General features: G+C 45.8%; 2 protein-coding genes across 3 annotated transcripts in view; one reads left to right on the top strand and one right to left on the bottom strand.

Moving 5' to 3' along the window:
- The first annotated feature begins 1,794 nt into the window (after window positions 1-1,794).
- Mtap (Methylthioadenosine phosphorylase) lies at window positions 1,795-18,505 on the top strand. Its single transcript, XM_089553856.1, has 9 exons — window positions 1,795-2,021; window positions 2,089-2,175; window positions 3,063-3,121; window positions 5,570-5,737; window positions 7,282-7,384; window positions 10,534-10,686; window positions 12,082-12,168; window positions 15,358-15,480; window positions 18,324-18,505. The coding sequence occupies exons 1-9, from the start codon at window positions 1,995-1,997 to the stop codon at window positions 18,351-18,353; spliced, it is 837 nt and encodes a 278-aa protein (XP_089409982.1). The 5' UTR covers window positions 1,795-1,994; the 3' UTR covers window positions 18,354-18,505.
- Vha44 (V-type proton ATPase subunit Vha44) overlaps window positions 18,363-19,450 on the bottom strand; it is a 26,253-nt gene continuing 25,165 nt past the window's right edge. For both annotated transcript variants that reach the window (XM_089553843.1, XM_089553846.1), the window contains exon 13: window positions 18,363-18,656. In XM_089553843.1, the coding sequence (XP_089409969.1) occupies window positions 18,561-18,656 (96 nt within the window). In that variant the 3' untranslated portion in view covers window positions 18,363-18,560. The remainder of the gene's footprint in view (window positions 18,657-19,450) is intronic.

Here is a 19,450-nt window from a genome sequence, read left to right as displayed (position 1 = left end):
CTCATGAAATTAGGATAGCTTCTTCGTGAACTATATGGTGAAGTCACAGTAAGCTCATTTTGATTTTTGTGCACAGAACTCGAGCAACCAAATGAGAGGCATTTCACAGTATTTTACAACCCAACAAACTGTTTCGAGAGAATGTAATAGCAGACTTATCACGAGTTGTTACATTCCTAAAAGAAGGAAATATAAAGCAAACGTCAGCACAACAGTGAATTTTGCAACTATAAGTGTTTTACGCACGATAGGCCTAATTGCTTGTGTGCCATAAAATCCTAAACAAGCATTCATTGCGGTTTGGAACCATTTCTCAAATTTTGACTTGCCTTAAGCACTGGCTCCGAAATATCGCTTCTCCATGGTAAAAGTGCAGAACATCAGCAGACTAGTTATTACATTTTTTTTTCTTTTCATTTCTGAAACGTGAAAAGCGACACGCTATGTACACTATTGGGCACAAAACAAACTCGCAGCTTTTTCCAAGAGTTCGATGCACATAGCAGTGATTTCTTTGTTTCAGGTGAATTTCGCATCCTTCATCTCGCAAATAGGCTGGTTTTTTATGCCATATAGCAACAGCAGTAAATATTTCACAAAACAGTGAGCGGGGTAGCATGTCTTTTGCCATATTCATGTGGACATATTTTGCCACCTGTCCTAACATAATTTTTTTTTTCATTATTTGAAGCGTGATATGACCGTCGAAATACAAATTTTTTTTACAATCCTTCTGGTGTTTACTTGATAAGTCACAGCATTTCATTGTCACTATTTTCATCAGTTATGACACTTTGTACGGAATTTTGCACGTCCTTGCAAAGTATTAATTGCTAGTATTTAGAGCGGGAAAACTAATAAATTGTCTTATGTCCTGAATATACAATTTAGGCAACAAAATGTTGGAAACAAAAAATGGCATGTCAAAGGGTTAAAAGCACTGCCAAATATTGTTACGAGAAATTATAGCTCTTATATACAGTACCTGCAGAACGGGGAAAGAACCTCCATTTCAGCTGCATATATAATCCGAAGCATGAAACTGCTGAAAAACAGTTGGTTATTATGTGGACAGAAAGCTGGTCATTGCTGTTCTTTAATTGCCTATATTTTTGAGACAAACATCCAGAGATTTGTTTTTATGTCAAGTTGAAGAATTTATCCATTTTATTGAAATCCTATTAGCAATACTCTGATGGTGGATGCCGTACAGTTGTGCCCAGTTTTACAACCTAAAAAAAACTGCAGCTGGTGATCAAATCATAACCGTGAACAAAATTAGTTTTTAATGTTTGACTGCATCAAACGGGCTAGAGGCATAAAAATTCTTGACCTTATAATTTCATCTCGTGAATAATTAACTAATTGTTTAAGTGACAAGAGGTCCATTTGAATGTGGGCGGAGCTTGCAGACGAGTTATCAAAAGCAGCTGCGCACTTTTTGCGAGTGGTCGCGCACTGATAGGACGGTAGGGCTGTTCGACCGAGACCTTGAGCGCCGATTTCGAACGGGGCTAGCTCCTTACGCCAAATAAAATGTTTGTTTCAATCACCAGGTTGGTAAGCACCCCGAGGCTTTCCCCTCCTTTGTTCACTTTGCGAGAGCTAAAAAAAGAAAAAAAGTTCGAATGATACGCTCTCGTCCTCAGTGCTCCCTCATGCAATGCGAAGACAACTGAACTGCATTGATAAGTACTTTCATAAACGCGCAAAATGCGCACAAACGGTCTGGCCGCGGCGCCACGGCCGTCGCTGACACCTGTGGCTGGCGCACTATCATCATCATGAGTTTAACGCACTTCTTGCGGCGGCGGCGGCACGGCGACTCGACGACGCCCCTCCCCTCATTCAATGGTTGATCATCGTTAACGAAGCGGAACTGCGGCAAGTGCAAGCATAGAAGAGGCGCTCCAACTGCGCATCAGGGGAAGTTTTGTCGAGGCCAGCTGCCGCTCATCGGATCCGGTCAGCTTGACTGCCTCGTCCGGCTGACCATGGCAGAAGCGCAGAAAGCCCTCAAAGTGAGTGCGATCACGCCGCTCGCGGTATCGTTGGCGAGCACGCGCGATATCGTAGCCGTCCTCGCAGGTGGGCATCATCGGGGGAAGCGGCCTCGACGATCCGGACATCCTGGAGAATCGCCGGGAGCACACCGTGAAGACGCCGTTCGGAGAGGTACGACACGTAGATAACGACCTGTGCTCTGCAGCGCGCGGTAGCGCGTGATTTTCATTTCGTTTTCGCCGTTAGCGCTCGCGGCTTACCGAAGTGCGATCGTTTTCTGTCAACAGGCGAATCGCATATGTGTACGCCCGCGCATCTTTAAGTGGCGTCGGTTTACACGCGTATCGCAATGAATAAATTACTTTCAATGAAGATTGTTGACTCAACCGCCAATATAACAGACCGTTTAGCGCACGTGTATAAAGAATTGGAAAAGCAGAGTCGCGAACATAGAAGAAAGGCGAGATCAGTGGCATATACGTTAGCTTTTTTCTTTAACTTTGGTTGTCAAGGCGTTTTTGCTTTGTGGTGAAAACAAGCTGTTAGTCTCATGGTGCTGTGTCTAGGCCCGATCGGCTGCATTATTGCCTTTGCGCAGCATAGTCGGCTTAAGTGAGCCTAGGTTGAGTAGTAAGCGTATCTCCGCGAGCGGCATCAAAAGGACCTGTGGGCTGGCTACTTCGATGGCCTGTAGTTGTTATTGGAGCAGAAAGTTTTATTCAGGATGTGCAGGGTGTTAAGCGTCAACTAATGCTCCAGGCCGACTGTAGCCGGTTTGCTGGTGTGAAGTGGCCGAGAAATGTTCATGCTCATTAGTTGCATAATTGTGAAGTTATACCGTGTGCAGATGTCCTGGTTATTAGCGGAGTGGTGCAAAATTGTGCTTAGAGTTTATCAAAAAAAGGCATGCCACCCTGTTTTTGTGCAGGGTTGTGGCTCTGCACATAAGCAGCTTCTTGACGGTGTGTCGAAAGTCGGGTGCTATCGGTAGAAGTCACTCAAAGGCTGAATGAGCCACTGAAAGTGAAAACCTCCCCAACTATTGCCTTGTCTTGCAGCCCTCTGATGTGCTTGTGAGTGGACGGATTGGTGAGGTCGACTGTGTGCTGCTGGCGAGGTGAGGGCTTTGGCTGTGTCATGCACTGACTGGGCATGACCAGGTTTGTCGTCTATGGTTGTGTGATATGTCTGAGGTGTTGTATTTCAAGGGAACTGCAAGAACTGAGCAGTATAACGACTGCAGACGTCCACTTGGTATCTTATTTCAGAGGTATTTGGAAAAAGTGAGGAAAGGTTAGGTTAAGCCAGCGTGTTATTTCACATGGAATCGTGTACTGTCAGAGGTAAGTCTACCAGCTGTACAGAGAGTAATGTTAAACGGTTTTGTATGCGTATTGTGTGTATGCTGTGACTTTGAAAGAGGGAGTTCTTGTTTGGTTAGACTGGCCTCGCCTTTATTCTGTCAGAGATTTCTCCACAGTAGCGACGCATTAAATAAAAAGTAAAGATAAATTTTTGTGGCAGAGCTCTGTGACCTAACCAAGCACACAAGTACCCACCAGAGTCAACTGTCAATGGCACCATTTAAAGTCCAATTCAGTATCCTGAAGGCACTGTAGAGGAAGTTGGGAAGCTTCCCTCTTAATTGTCCAGTTTCAGACTCAAGATGCAAAATTTTGCTAGTTAAGTTACTCAGTTTACCAGGTGTGGTTGGTTTCATGCATTGATAGCGTTATTGTGTTAACTTTAGTGAAATCTGAGCAGTTTTACAGTCTGTTTTCTTGTGATGGTCCCCAAACTGACACAGCATGAAAGCTTATTAGCAATACGTGCAGTTAGCAGCAAAAGTTCATGAGATGTGAGCATGCGGAAAAAAAATATCTATTTTAGTGCCGCCACACGAGCCATTTGCTTGAAATGCCTGCAAGTGTTGGAGAATATGCATGTGCTACTTCCTGGCATCAGCAATAGGTGACTCTACAACTCCATGTCCAGGAGTTTGGCACGGCTGTCACCTCAGCTTTCAAATACATACAACTGCAGCAAGACAGGGACACCTCAATGACTTGACTATTAACTGAATATCACTGTTGATAAAACCGCAAAGGTGCGTTGCAGCGACCACAGAATGGTAAGGTCTCATATTAGCTTAGACCTAAAGAGGGAACGGAGAAATTAGTGAAGCGGAAGCCCATTAAAGAGTTAGCATTAAGAGGGAAAGTAGAGGAATTCGGGATATCGCTGTAGAGCAGATATTCGGCTTTAACTAAGGAAAACGCTCTTAATCTTGAAAGAATGAACGATAATCTCATAGCTATAATTATGGAGTGCACAGTAGAAGTAGGCAGTAGGATCGTTCGACAGGGTACCGGCAAGCTATTTCAGGAGACGAAAAATCTGATTAAGAAATGCCAAATCATGAGGACGTCTAACACCATAGACAGAATATAACTAGTAGAGATGTTGAAGTTAATAAATAAGCGCAAGGTAGCCGACATCAGGAAGTTTAAATGGAGAAAACCGAGCATGCTCTAAAGAGCGGAGGCAGCCTAAAAGCAGTGAAGATAGTTAAAGAAGCCGAAGAGTTTTGCACAAATATGTACAGTAGCGACTGCAATCAGAATGTTACTGAGAGAGGCAGCAGGGCACTGCAATGGGACATCCCGCCAGTAACAAAGGAGGAAGTAAAGAAAGCCTTAGGAACAATGCAGAAGGGGAAAGCGGCTGGTGAGGATCAGATAACCGCTGATTTGTTGAAGGATGGAGGAGAGATTGTGCTGGAAAAACTAGCCACGCTGTATACGCAATGCCTTGTGACCTTGAGCGCACCTAGAGCTTGGAAAAGCGCTAACATTATATTAATTCATAAGAAAGGATACGTAAAGGACTTGAAGAATTAGACCAAGCAGCTTATTGTCTGTTGCCTACAGGGTATTTACTAAGGTAATCGCTAATAGGCTCAGGACAACCTTAGACTGCAATCAACTAAATGATCAGGCAGGCTCTCGTAAAGGGTACTCCACAATAGACCATATTCACGCTATCAATCAAGTAATAAAGAAATGCGTAGTCCGGCTGATTATGACGACTATAAATTTTGCACTGAAAACTTTTCAGAATTGTTGTTTTGCATAAGGCTGTGACTTGTGTGCATCCTTATAGTGCTTTGTTTTTTCTAACATTGCATTTAGCATCACTAGTTTGCTAGATTTTTCTGGTGTTAGCAGCAGAGCCCTGCATGTGCACCAGAGCTGTCTCCTTTTGGGCAGCTGATGGAGCAGCTTGCCACAGTGACTAACGCAGGGCTCTTTCATGTATCCAGTCTCGTTCTTTATCGAGTCAACAATGCCAGGAAAAAAAAGTACAAGTAAGTACAAGGAGGTCCCATTACAGTCTCTGACTTCGGGACCTCCTTCTGCATAATATGCTGTACTCTAAAAATGTATCAAGAAATAAAGACTGATTCTGATTCTGATTCTGAAATGCTTTGGAGCCACGCTGCCAGTATCTTCCACTCTCCTCAGAGCAACCCCTGTGTTCCTGCCTCTTCCTCCTCTCTTGGCAGACATGGCCGCAAGCACTCGGTGATGCCGACCAATGTCAACTACCGGGCCAACATCTGGGCGCTGCGAGAGCTGGGCTGCACGCACGTCATCGCCACCACCGCCTGTGGTTCCCTGCGCGAGGACATCAGCCCAGGGCACGTTGTCATCCTGGACCAGTTTATCGACAGGTACTGGCTCTATGTGTGCTTGGCCTGCACTGCCGTTGAGTGTGAATGACTGCGTTAGATGCAGATAAGCCTTGCTGGAAAGGAAAACGGTTGGGGTTATGTTAAGATGCTGGAGAAGAGCTGATTGAGCTGCGGAACAAATGGGAGGTTATGACGTCCTAGTCGAAATCGCGAAGAAGAAATGAGCAAGGGAATTTAATCCAAATTCTAGATAACTAATGGTCATTAAGGGTAACAGAGTGGATACCAAGAGAAGGCAGTCGTAGCAGGGGACGTCAGAGGATCACGTGAGCAAATGAGATTAAGAAGCTTCAGGGATGAAATGGCCGCAGCTGGCACAGGACAAGGTTAACTGGAGAGACATGAGAGAGGCCTTTGTCCTGTAGTGGATGTAGTTAGGGCGGTGGTGATGATTATGTGTGTTTTTTGTTTTTAATAGCACTATCTCTATGATAAACTTTGTCCAAGGTAAACATCGTTACCACTGGCTTAGGTTGTTGAAACTGAAAACTCCCGCATTCTCTTGCTAACCGAGGACACACTCTGCAAAATGCTTTTTGTGTGCGCATGTGACCTAGGGAGAACTGCAAGTGAATGCACTTCTGCTAGAGGTTGGGAACAGCTACCACTGTCACCTATTCAGGGAAAGGTGAAAATAAAAAGTCAAAATGAATGACTTGTTCAAGTCTTATTGGATGCTGTGGGGCTTTGGAAGCGAAAGGAAAGGTTTGAATTCTTGATCCTTATCTTTGGTAGCAATTAAACGCTGAAAGTGCTTTCATTGCATTGAAAACTTTTATTGTGAACAATGAAACGTTTGTATTTGTAAATGGTCGCATAATTCAGCTTAGTACACTACTCAGCTCTGCATTGGATTTGCCGCTGTACTTCGTGCATGTTTTGTTTACTGTTTGCCCCACTGTCAATTATAATACTTAGTTATGAGCTTAGTTATAGTCATGCGATTATGGGAAAATAGTGCTGCATATCTCTCTCTCTCGTCATTGTTAGGGTGGGACTGACTGCTTGGTAAGCTCGGGTTAGATATTGAATTTCCATTTCAATGTGGTTCTTAGTCAACTGATAAGAGATACCAGTGATCTGGAGAAAATTTTCTGTTGCTTAATTCACTAAGATATCTCGAACTGGCTGCTCCTATTTCTTAAGGTCCCAGTGATTTGGAAATGAGCAAGCCTAAGCCGTAAACTGTGCAGTTGTCATAGAGGCTACATTTATGCTATTCTAAAAGCTAGGTATTTGTTCTGATTTATATTGGGGTTCATCCATTTTATAACAAAACAGTCCACAGTGAAGTAATGGGCATAACAAACGGAACACGGTTCCCCTTGAATCATGATGCAATGTGATTGTCTGCAGGTTTAACATTACAGTGGTTATCAACAACATAATTGTTATTTTCATGTGCAAATTCATTTTGTTTCAACTGAGGCTAAATCCAGTGAAGATTGTGCCAAAGCAAAAGCACCATTGCGGTCCACCATTTGAGACGTGTGGTGCCACGTGCAAGTCATGTCCATGTGCAGGACAACCAAGCGGGCGCAGACCTTCTACGATGGTGGCAAGGACTCTCCCAAGGGCGTCTGCCACCTGCCTGCTGCGACTCCTTTCCACCACGGATTGCGCAAGGTGCGATCACTCGCTACACTCTTTTGCGACTTGGGGGGCGAGGCTTGTTTGAGAGGTGCCAGTACATTATGGTAAACTTGGAGTAGTTTTGCAACTCCACGTCAAGTCAGAGTCGGACATAAGGTGTGCATGCCTGTTTGTTTTAGTCTTAGCTTATTTTCAATGTCCAGAAGGCTTTTTGTGATTTGTTTAGCTTCGAATGGTGCTACCTTTGTTTAATTTATTGTTTTGTGGGTTTTCTGTCTGCACATTTATGCCTCTCATTAATAGTTTCACATGTGGGATGCTTTATATTGATGGAATGTTGTGCCTTTTCCCCGCAAACTACACTTTTTGCAAGTTGTGGCCACTGCTGGCGAATGACAGGGTTAGTTGGAGAGACGTGGGAAAGGCCTTTGCCCTGCAGTGGGCGTAGTCAGGCTGATGATGGTGGTGATGATGATGTGCCTTTTCATGTAGGTTTGAGCTGCAGTACATCCAGAAATACTCTGTGTGATGAGAAGTGGATGACAGAAAGGCACCAAGCAGTGCTTCAGTTTTAGAGCGCAGCTCTTTGGCGTCCGTTCCTGGGTTTCGCGTCGTCGTCGGCGTTGTCGTCGTCGTCGGCCTCGTAACCAGCTCCGCCCCCCTTTCATCCGCAGCTGGGGTTGACTCACTATCGGCGTCAGCGGCATCAGTCAGTCGCTGCTATCTCTTCCCTCCTCCCTTTATCGTGTTGTCCGCTTGCTGCGCGCGCTTCTGCCCCCATCGTTTGCCGCTGGGTGTACACGCCGCCCCCCTCCCGCCTCTTCCTGCGAGTCTCCGGTTGTCAAAGCGCCGGCTCGAACTTAATTCCTTTTTTCGCTCCTCCTCCAATGCAACCCCTGTGCGGTGGCAATCAGAGAGCCAGATCGGTGGCGGCGGATCTGTATATGTGCACCGCCCGAGCCGAAATTGCCGCTGCCGTTCGCCCTGTGCGGTGGCAATCAGAGAGCCAGATCGGTGGCGGCGGATCTGTATATGTGCACCGCCCGAGCCGAAATTGCCGCTGCCGTTCGCCACTGCGAAATTATCTGCCAGTTCTTTCTGAGCCATGAGCGAGACGACCGATGGAAGTCCTCCGTCTGCTAAAAAAAAAATTCTGTGATAGCGCATACATGTGTTGCTCGATTTCTTTGCCTCAATCTATCGAAAAGGTGAAACAGCTTATTTGCTGCGCTCAAATTTCGCATTAGGAAGTAACGTAATCGTCGGTAATTTTTTGTTAAATAGGAAGCAGGCTTGTTTACAACTCGTGGAGCATTTGTTGGCTCCTTGTTCACCAGTCTCAACCCTCAGCCTCAACCTCTAATGGTTAAGCATACTACTCTTAAAGTCAACTTACTCATGGCAGAATAAATAACGATTACCTCTAACTCCTCTATCATTACTGACCACCTTTTCCGAACTGCAGTATGCGAAAAGAGGGACAGGCAGCATCAAACTTTCTCTCCAGCAACTGTTGTGTTTTTAAATTTTCAAGAAACAGGAAGCTTCTTCTCGTGACAGTCGCCAGACAGAAAGTCTAAGCAGAGCCCATCTCCATGGTGTGTACAGTAGCTGTGTATGCTAGTAGGTGGCGAGCATTGCTTCGGAGTGGGCTGGAAATAGGCGACGGCTGGCTAAAATATGCACCTCTAATGACTTATAGCAGGAGATTACCCACTGTTGCATGAAATAGCCCATTGTGCCATAGGAGGTGTGGGCAGGGCAGTTTGATTTTTATTAATGCTTTAGCATTAGTCATAGTCAACAGTCTAGCAAGAGAACAGCAGTTCGCAATTGGTGGTGAGGTGCTGGAAGTAGTAGGGGAATATGTCTATTTAGGGCACGTAGTGACAGCTGATCCGGATCATGAGAGGGAAATAACTAGAAGGATAAGAATGGGGTGGAGCACATATGGCAGGTTCTCTTATCATGAATGGCAGTTTGCCAATATCCCTCAAGAGAAAAGTCTACAACCGCTGTACCTTACTGGTACTCACCTATGGGGCAGAAATGTGGAGGCTAACAAAGAGGGTGCGGCTTAAGTTAAGGACAACGCAGCGAGCTATGGAAAGAACAATGATAGGTGTAATGTTAAGAGATCAGAAGTGGGCGGAGTGGGTGAGGGAACAAGGGGGGTTAATGACATCCTAGTCGAAATCAAGAGGAAGAAATGGGCTTGGGCAGGGCATGTAATGCGAAGGCAAGATAACCGCTGGTCCTTAAGGGTAACGGAGTGGATTCCAAGAGAAGGCAAGCGTAGCAGGTGCGGCAGAAAGTTAGGTGGGTGGATGAGATTAAGAAGTTTGCAGGGATACGGTGGCCGCAACTGGCGAAGGACAGGGTAGATTGGAGAGACATGGGTGAGGCCTTTGCCCTGCAGCGGGCGTAGTCAGGCTGATGATGATAATGATGAGCATTAGAATGGTCTGTGCAAGTGAAAGTGACAACTGCTGTCATGCGTAGGTGGTGTTAACCTTGTGCGAACCTGGCCACCAGGTTGTGAGAAAAATGCGCATCGTGGCATGTGGCAGTTAAATTAATGATTGGTCGCGAGAGGTTGCTCAGGAGGAGGAACCAGTCTCTCACGGTGGCTGCGTTTGAAACATCCACCTGCAGGGGGCAGTGGTGCATTGCTTAACCTCTTCACTACTGCACCAGAAGTGGTGTGAGGACTGCCAGTGATCTAAGAATATACTAAAGTAGAAAATGACCAATTCTGCATATAGTATATGGCTTAGCTGCAACAGAATCAGCTGCACGAGAAAATGCTAATGCATCCAAATGATCCACCGAGATTTGCTTAAGAGTTTCTTTTTTCCTTTGGGTCATCTACCCATCGAATCTTGCATGAAATGCGTTCCCGCAGTTGGAGTAGCTGTCGTATTACAAGGTGAGTGCGTTTTTGGGAGAGCTAGTTCGCATGAGACTAATCTCATCGTTTGCTGTGTCAATGGGGTGATTGCAAAACTGCCAGACTTTATGCTCCCTAGAAAGAATGGTAATTGTTCAACAACTCAGCCTTTAAGTGCTGCCAGTTCACTTAGCAGGATGGCGAATAGTCTGGAATGTATATATATATATATTTTTAAAGGTTGGAAAAGTGGGTGTCATCAGGTTACCTTTGTTTGCATCTCCTGTCACAGGTTTTGATCGAGGCTGTGCGGCAGCTGAAAATTCCGCACCACGAGACGGGCACAGTGGTGACCATCGAGGGCCCGCGCTTTTCGACCCGTGCTGAGAGCCTGATCTTCCGCTCCTGGCACAGCCATGTCATCAACATGACCACGGTGCCTGAGGTATCCACCCCACCAGTGTTTGCACTTGGCTGTCCTGCTTTTTCTGGGCTATCTCTGTCACCCTGTGCGTGTTCTCGTTAACTCGGCATTGTTCGGAGTGTGAAAATGTCAGCAGAGATCTGCCTGGTCGGGAGGCAAATCGGAAAGAAAAGAACACAATACTCCAAATAAGGTCTCGTGACGAGAGAACCAACATTTTGGTGCTGACGCATCACTTTCTTCGGTGATGATTGTACGGAGCAAGCTTTTTGGTCACTACCTCAGCTCTGGGAAAGGAGTCACCGCCATGCGAGTCACCTAAGTGGGTGTGTGAACATTAAGTGTTCGCGGGGCGTCGGGAGACAGGCTTTGTGGCATTGCAAAGGCCATGAGTGTATGCTGAAGGAAAGCATCCTTGAAATACGTTAACATTTCCATGTGTGTCTTGTATGTGCTAGGACTCTAAAGCTGTCACTTCAGTGCGCTGTGCTCAGTGTCAACGACCTTGTGACGTCTGTCACTGGAACAAGGTGTAGGCTTTTTCCGGGTTCTCATTTACTCCTATTTTACTGCGTGCCCTCAGTCACGGGCTGTACTTATGTGCTTCCCCAAACTCGGCAGGCCAGAATTCAGAAAAAGAAATGCTTGTGTGCAGAGCGTACAGTGACGAGCAGCTAGCAGCCATGACTAAGTGATTTGCTCATGGATTTTCGATGGCTGGCGTACTTTGTCCGTGGATATTACAGCGAAGCTGTTAGTGGCTAAATTGTGGTATGAGCAGTGTCGTCGTTTTGCACAGATGGCAAAAGCACAAACAGCCGCACTGGCCAAACACAGGGATGGGAAAGCATAATCCTAGAGGCATTTTTTACTGTTCAAGGATTTAGAGTTACAAAGTACAGAAAGCCACGAATGGCACTGAGGATAGTTGCTCTTACTAGTGGCAAAAGCAACTCTAGTGAAAAGTTCTATCACACTTCTAGTAGCACATGTAGAACCAAACCTCAGATATCACACAATTATGCGGCGTGTCTGAAGTGTTCTTACCCATGTGCTTTGAAAACTGGGCCGAAAAATGCTGCGCTCACGTAAGGGATTGTGCCAAAAATCGCAAAAAAAAAAATGCATAGCCACTATTTAATGTGTGCTGTATATTTCGTAAGCATGAAATGTTTAGGTGCCCCGTCAGTATGGTTCTTGCAAAAGCCTTGCTGACAAAAACCTTGAAAGAAGTCTGTTCAGTGTTACCTAATCCCAGTACTCTTACGTTTACCGTATTTTTTATTTTTTTTTGCAATTCTAAGTACCGCTCTCCCTCCCTCCGTCCCTTTTTTTTTTTGTAAAAAAAATTTGTAAAAAAGTTTGTACATGAATCTAAGCACCGTGACAAAGGCTAACCCAGCATGTGTTATGCAGGTGATCCTTGCCAAGGAGGCTGGCCTGCTGTACGCTGCCATTGCCTTGGTGACCGACTACGACTGCTGGCGGCTGGACGTTCAGCATGTGAGTGCAGTCCTGCTCGGTTTTCTGTTCTTCTGGCCAGCACTGAAACATCTGGCTGTGTGCTGAAAACAGGGCGTGCATCCAGTTCGATTCCGGTACTGACTAGAGCACTGGCAATACAGACGTTGACCAACTGTTAAAAGTGCTCTGGGAGGTGCTATAGAGGACAAATGTGGTATACTCCACACAGTGGGAGCCGGAGCAATGGAAAACTGCATTGCAACACCATCTACAGGCGGCATCTGGGATCGAGACAGCCAACGCCATCTACAGGCAGCATCTGGAATTGAGACATGCCTGCTGATAATAAAGGTCACGCATTGGCTGCCTCGATCCCAGGTGCCACCTGTAGATGGCGTTGCAACACAGTTTTCCGTTGCTCCGGCTCCCGCCGCGTGGAGTATACCACTTCTGTTCCCGATAGTACCTATCTACATGAAAGAATATATTTTTTCGGGAGACACACTTGGGGTCTTCTCCTGTGGGAGTGTCGTGTGTATGTGTGTAGGCCTTTCAAGGGTGAGTATTCCAGTGCCGCAGAAATGATTTAGTTCTTTTTGCTAGTCATCGCTTGCATTTAACACAACGGTACTGAACACACAGGACACAGAAGGGCAGAAAGTTGGGCAAGTTGGTTATAGTACCGTATTTACTCGAATCTAGGCCGGCCACGATTCTAAGCCGAGACCCGAAAGTTGAAGGCCACAGAAAAAAAAAAAAAAACTTACCTCGATTGTAGGCCGGCCGAAAAAACAACTGCGAACAAGAGGTACAGCACGCAAACGACATTTATTGCCAGGAACCCGCTCAGGCTGATCCCAGGCTGGCGTTTGGGCGAGGAGACATATGCAACGCCAGCCCGGGATCAGCCGCCAAAGTCCCGCCCGGCTTGAAGATTTGACGACTGCTCTGCAGTGAGTATAACTTTCCGCTTCAAGGCGGCACTATAATGGCACCGCCTGTTTGGTGCCATGGTGTTGGTGATAAAAACCACGCACGAAAACTTCACTGCTGCAAATGTGCTCACGCCACCGCACGAGAACAGAACAAGGCCAAAATGGCAGCCAGTGCTCATGTGTGCTTTGATCAGTATCGGCTACGGATAGCAACGGCTACGGATAGCAACGGCTACAGTGCTGTCTTTCGTTGGCGTTTTGTGGGGGCGCCACCTGCGTGCTACATTTATTCGTATTTTACGAATACGAAACCTCGAAACAAAATCCTCGAATCTAAGCCGACATAAGAGTTCTACATCTCGTTTTTTTGAAAAAACTATCGGCCTAGATTCGAATAAATACGGTAATGCATGGTTGGAAAAGCACACAAAAAGACAAACGGATGAAAAAGAACACGAGGGCAAGTGCTAAAACATTGGAAAACTGGTGGTTAGAAGGTCACAGTATGACTAAAACGTCATTAGGACATGTGGACATGTAGGTAGTGCTCGTCTTTGTGTTCTTTCTTTGTCAGTTTGTCTTTTTACGCTCTTTTTTTACCCATACAAAAGACAAGTCTTTCGAAACAGAGGCCATTTACTCACGGCTGCTTTGAGGAAACTGTCAAACTCTGTAATCTTTATATAATCTGCATGTAATCCGCCCATCCCTCATGTAATGCCCCACAACGGGGCCTTTGAGGTAATAAATAAATAAATAAACAAAGAGTCAAAGCCCTTTCTTTTTTTAGGATATCAGCCTTCATTCCATTAAATAGCAGAAATAGCCACTGTGGGAGGCATAGAACAGACAGAGTAAATCTCTTATACTTCAATGATTGGTGATGAAATTGCATGGACTATTCTTCCACTAGTTTATTTCGTGTTGGTTCCTGGGACATGGTTTTTGAAAAGTAACTTGCATTTGGCTAATCACAGTGCTTAGTGCAGTGCAGTGCAGAGTAGTGCTTTTACCATGCTACACTGGTTGTTATCTTTATTTCTGCTTGGCTTTTCTAATTTCTTCGTTGTAATTTTCTTGCATGTCTGTCTATTATACACCTTAGCTGCTTTTAGTTGCGACATGACCTTCTGTCTTCTGCGTTTATGCCTTTTTATGTGTGCATGTGCAAGAGGCTGTTAGCTCTTTTGTTTGGTTATGAGTCCTGTCCATGTCACAAAGCACTGGCAAGTTCAAACAATTCAGTAACCAGAACGTGTGACCTTTGGACTGACAGAATAGTGGGTGTCGGGAACAGGACGTGCAAGTCTCTTATGGCTTCTATTTTCACTACATGCTGTCCTCATGTTGAAAGGAAACTCAAAAGAGGTTTTTGAGCATCTGACAAGGTTCTTGGTAGAGCATGCCACGTTTTTTGTGCTAGCACTAAACATAGCAGCGCAACCACCGATTCAAGCTGTGATGCCCTCGAGGCTTCTTGAGCACTGGGTGAAGGTGGGGGGACAGTAGCCGACGGCAGACAGCGATGACATCAGTGATGAGAGCGATGAGGTTCAACTACAGGAAATGGCAAGTGCATTTCAGCAGCAGCGATTAGATTGAATGGCAACCTGTGTGCTGAAGTTTCAAAGCACAGCAAAGCACCCCACCTGTAAAAACTAATCGGTACCTCTTTACCGTAGCGTTCCCGACAACCTCAAAAGCAATTTTTGTTTTAGGAATTCATCACCGAGCCAATCATTCAGTTAACTTTTTTTTTCAGAGCCCAGGCAGCCACCAGGTCCCAAAGGATTCTGGCCGACTCTTAGCCTTGGAGTTAAAAACCTCCTCGAATTTGATTGCAGAAATAATTGTCTCTCTCTCTCTCGCTCATGAAAATGTTATTTTTTCTCAGAATACAATATGGAATGAGAAATGAAATGAGATGCTTTCACAGATCAGTGACGCTATGCACAAAGAGATGACTTAAGACTCTCAGTGATCTGCAAAACACCACCCTCACGTTTGCTCCGTAGACTTCATCATGCATGCCTTTCATCATTTTGAACACAAGATCTTAATGAATCAGAATGCACATTGTTCTGTAATGCAGTAATCGTTGACCGACGGCCAAGATGCGGTTTTGGTTGTAGCACTACAGTGAATCTCTTCTCATATTCTTGAGTGTTTCTTTAGAACGGTGGCCACAATTTACAAAGGACAGGGTCAGTTGGAGAGACATGGGAGAAGCCTTTGCCCTGCAGTGGGCGTAGTCAGGCTGATGATGATGATGATATCGCACTCTCGACCGCAGGTGGACGTGGAGCAGGTGATGGAGACCATGCGCCACAACAGCAGCATAGCTGAGCGCATTCTCCGTGCCGTACTGCCCAAGATCGCCACCGTCGACTGGAGCTCCCACCTGAAGGAGGCCCAGGTAAGGACACGCATGCCCACTAGTGCCATGCGTGTGCATGCGCGGTAATGCTGCCAGAATGGTTGGCTGGGGCATGCATTAGGCCTGTGGCAACAGACGCTACCAAAGGGCAACAGAGTGGATTCCCAGAGAAGGCAAGCGTAGCAGGGGGCGGCAGAAAGTTAGGTGGGCGGACGAGATTAAGTTTGAGGGGATGCTGTGGCCGCAAATAGCGCGGCTAAATCTTTATTTATGCCGAGCGGGGTTTTCGACATCCAACCTTTGTGAGTCTTGTGGCGAAATTGAGTCTATAGAACACTTTTTCCTCTCCTGCCGGCGGCTCGCTGCTCTCCGTAGAATTTACTTGGAGATCCCCCTCGCTCGGCTTGGGCTTCCTCTGTCTATTCCGATTCTCTTATCCTTCGGCGCAAGCGCCAAGGGATATGCCCTGAAACCAGTGTGCGATTATATTCACAATTATATAATTTCATCTGGTAGATTCCTCGGCTAGAACGTGAATTCACTACTTTTCCTTCTCCGTATTTTTTGTTTTGTACAAATTCTAGCTTTGCGTCCCAAAATTATCAAAATACTCCATTCCCTGTACATGAGTGCATTTGTATCCGCTATGCACCCTGGCCAATCCCCCGCCGTGGGTGTGTGCCATTAAACCTGAGGACATCATCATTAACTGGCGAAGGGCAGGGTTGATTGGAGAGAAACGGGAGAGGCCTTTGCCCTGCAGTGCGCGTAGTCAGGCTGATGATGATGATGAACAAACGCTGTGGTGGCCAACATTGGTAACAACTCTCCACTGATAGTTGAACCATTGGAGGTTCGTGAAAGCAGTGACCACAAGTCAAAACTTCGCAGGCTGAATGCTCGGTATTCACTGCAGCTTTAGAATAAGGAATCCTGTTTTGATTGAGGCCCTGGACTTACGGCTTCCGGCTTTGCCATGAAATATTCAGCGTTGAGGAACACTTCAAAAAAGGGGGAAAAAAATGGAGAAAAAATTTATATCCGAGAACATGTCAGCAAGGGCTCTAGAGAATATGGGACATAAAAGTGACAGTCATAGGGACACCTGATGAAACTATGCACACAGGGATGGCAAATGGGCCAAGACCACCTCGGTCACATGAACCAAGCAGGGCACGCTCGTGTAAGTTTATGGGTTTATGAGAGTGTCAACGTCCCAAAGCAACTTGGGCTATGAGGGACGCTGTAGTGAAGGGCTCTGGAAATTTCGACCACCGGTGGTTCCTTAACGTGCACTGACGTCACACAGTACACAGTCCTCTAGCCTCCATCGAAATGCGACCGCTGCGGCCGGGATCGAAACCAGAGTCTTTCGGGCCAGCAGCCGAGCGCCATAACCACTGAGCCACCGCGGCGGGGCGCTTTAAGTGTATGTGCAGCACAATCTCATTAATTCAAACTTAGTTTAGGCAACCTGACACTCCAGTCCATTAACATCAGGTTCATCAATTCTTTCCTGACCACAAAAAAAATGACCGATTTTGAGTGTTTTAAATTGAACATTATTTCCTCAAGAAGTGCCAAATTCGCTGCTCATTGTAAGGCAGCAATCTGTAGCTTATCAGCTATACTTCTGAATGAAAAAAAAGCGCCATTTGTGTGTGCAAAAATTTTCGAAAAATTGTTGGTAAATATGCTGGTAACACAAAAAAAATACAAGCAAAACAAAAATAAGCCGCTGCACTGGGCCAGAAGTTGATTATAAAAAAACTGAAATATACCAACCGTTGCACATGTTCTTAGCTACCATTCTTGTCATTTTCAGCACGTAACACACCTCACTTTTCGTGGCCTTTCTAAGTTTGGAAATACAACTGCTGTGCCACTAGGGAAAGTTGGCAACCACATGAGGACATGCTGTGGAGATTGGGAATGTGCTGCACAGTACACTTGTTCTGAGTTCTGTTATTTTTTTATAGCAGTGTGTGCGGTTCCTTTTTTTTTTTAATTGGTAGCAAATGAGTTCTATGGGTGGAAAGGGGGTGTGGCCATCCATGACATCATCATGATCAAAATTCTGCTGGCGCATTTTTAAAATATCTTGGCAGTATGTTGCAAAGATTCTAAAGCACCAAATAAAACCAATCTCATAAATTACAAATCAACTGCACTACATACAATACAATGTGAACGGTAAAACGAAACGCATGTGAACACACGATAATGTCCTGGGCCTCTGAGACCAGGTCTCGCTATCAGAAATGAAATCAGATCGTTCCACATTGTTGTCTAACTCACCACTGCTGCTTTAAGAACAAACAAAAAAAAGGGACTGCATCAGAACCAACTAAAGTGCTCAGTGAAACAGATGCCATGATCACCAACCAGCGGACTACGTCCGGTCAAAGTTTCATTTTTTACAGCACCTCCTTGGGTTAGAAGACAAAAAAACAAAACAGAGACTTAAAAGTTGGTGTTATAGAAGCTAACTAGATGGCGCAGCTTGTTCAGGAGTGCAGACTTGAATATTTGGCGGCAGGTTTAAAACGTCAGACATATACAACCAATGTCCTACAGCACGATAAGGAAAGAATTCTGATGTGCTTCTACTGCGTCATGTCTTTGTGCAAGTAGCCAGTAGTGGCTGTTCATGGCAGGTTCAAAAGGGTGTGAAAAAGATCTTACAAAGGTTGGTCCATTGCATAAGCTTGCTTGTAGTGCTAAATGATCAGGGTATGATTCTCGCATTGATCAGTAAGATGATATCTGGCGTGCAAGTCTTCCGCAGTTTGGCTCAGAAGTGCATTCTTTCCAGTGCTCTCCGTGTGTGTTGTGAACGAGCCACTCTGTTGTTGACAGCGTTTCTGCTTTGCCATTTGCAGGACCAGGTCACCAAGTCCGTCATGAAGTGAGGCACCGGCTGCTTTTCTTGCGGAGGAGGCTTGCCCCCTCGTTTATTGTTTATACATTTATATATTTTTTTGGTTATTGCGTGACACCAAAGAAGTGACGACGACAACGCTAATCTGTACACTGCTAGAGACAATAAAATATCTGGAATGTACGGCCCCGCAGGAGGCTTGCACGGAAGCAACAGCAGCAGGCGTGGCCCCCCCCCCTCAGATCCGCACGTGCGTGTCGGCCATGTCGATGCTGATCTTGAAGTAGACGTATGGGTAGTACTCCTGCTGGCCCAGGTTCAGACCGGGAATGTCCTGCGCACGGACGATCACACCGAACACTGTTTGGGTGTTTGCCTATCCCTCCCCTAATCTGCCTACTACTGCACTCGCTTCAATTCGAAGATGTTCTCGGTGAGAACTCATCACATTTAAGAAAGATTACTGTACCTCACCAGTGGCCTTTTGTCCCACGATCAACACAACTGTCTGGTAAACTCTGGTATATCTTATGTTTCTGTGCTACTTCTCATGAGAGCTTCAGTATGTACTATCAGGGATAAAAGTGGTACACTCCACACGGCGGGAGCCGGAGCAACGAAAAACTGTGTTGTAACGCCATCTACAGGCGGCAGCTGGGATCGAGACATGCCTGCTGATAATAAAGGTCACGCATTGGCTGTCTCGATTCCAGATGCCGCCTGTAGGTGGTGCTGCAATGCAATTTTCCGTTGCTCCGGCTCCCGCCGCATGGAGAATACGAGTTTTGTCCCCGATAGTACATATTGAAGCTCATTGGCTGTGGCCATTGCTGCAGATTTCACGGACAAATAAATTGTCACTGTTTCACTGCAAATAATAAGCTGCTCATTCCTTAAACCATGCAGAATATATTTGTCTGGATGTGTTTCTCGTGTGACAAATTCCTTTCTCATTCAGCTTTCAGCTGCTTGCAAAGACTTAACACAGCTTGAATCTTAGAGTTCCCTCACAGCTGTAGCAAGAGCCAACTAGCCTAACTCTCTGCACAGCTACAATCTGGGGGCAAAGGTTGCAGAAAAATATGAGTCGCGTAGCATAGCCCAGACAGGAACCGAAATGGGTAACTG

Source organism: Amblyomma mixtum, chromosome 1, assembly GCF_055824585.1.
Source record: "Amblyomma mixtum isolate Tamu chromosome 1, ASM5582458v1, whole genome shotgun sequence".
In the NCBI taxonomy this organism is placed as follows: domain Eukaryota; kingdom Metazoa; phylum Arthropoda; class Arachnida; order Ixodida; family Ixodidae; genus Amblyomma; species Amblyomma mixtum.
Note: the sequence above shows the minus strand (reverse complement) of the source record. Positions and strands in the feature narration are given on the sequence as shown.

Excerpts from the sequence above, each read along its gene's own strand:
- Mtap (XM_089553856.1), top strand. The coding sequence starts at position 1,995 with ATGGCAGAAGCGCAGAAAGCCCTCAAA. Across the intron at positions 3,122-5,569 it reads GACTGTGTGCTGCTGGCGAG|ACATGGCCGCAAGCACTCGG; the intron begins GTGAGGGCTTTG and ends CTCTCTTGGCAG. Across the intron at positions 10,687-12,081 it reads ACATGACCACGGTGCCTGAG|GTGATCCTTGCCAAGGAGGC; the intron begins GTATCCACCCCA and ends TGTGTTATGCAG.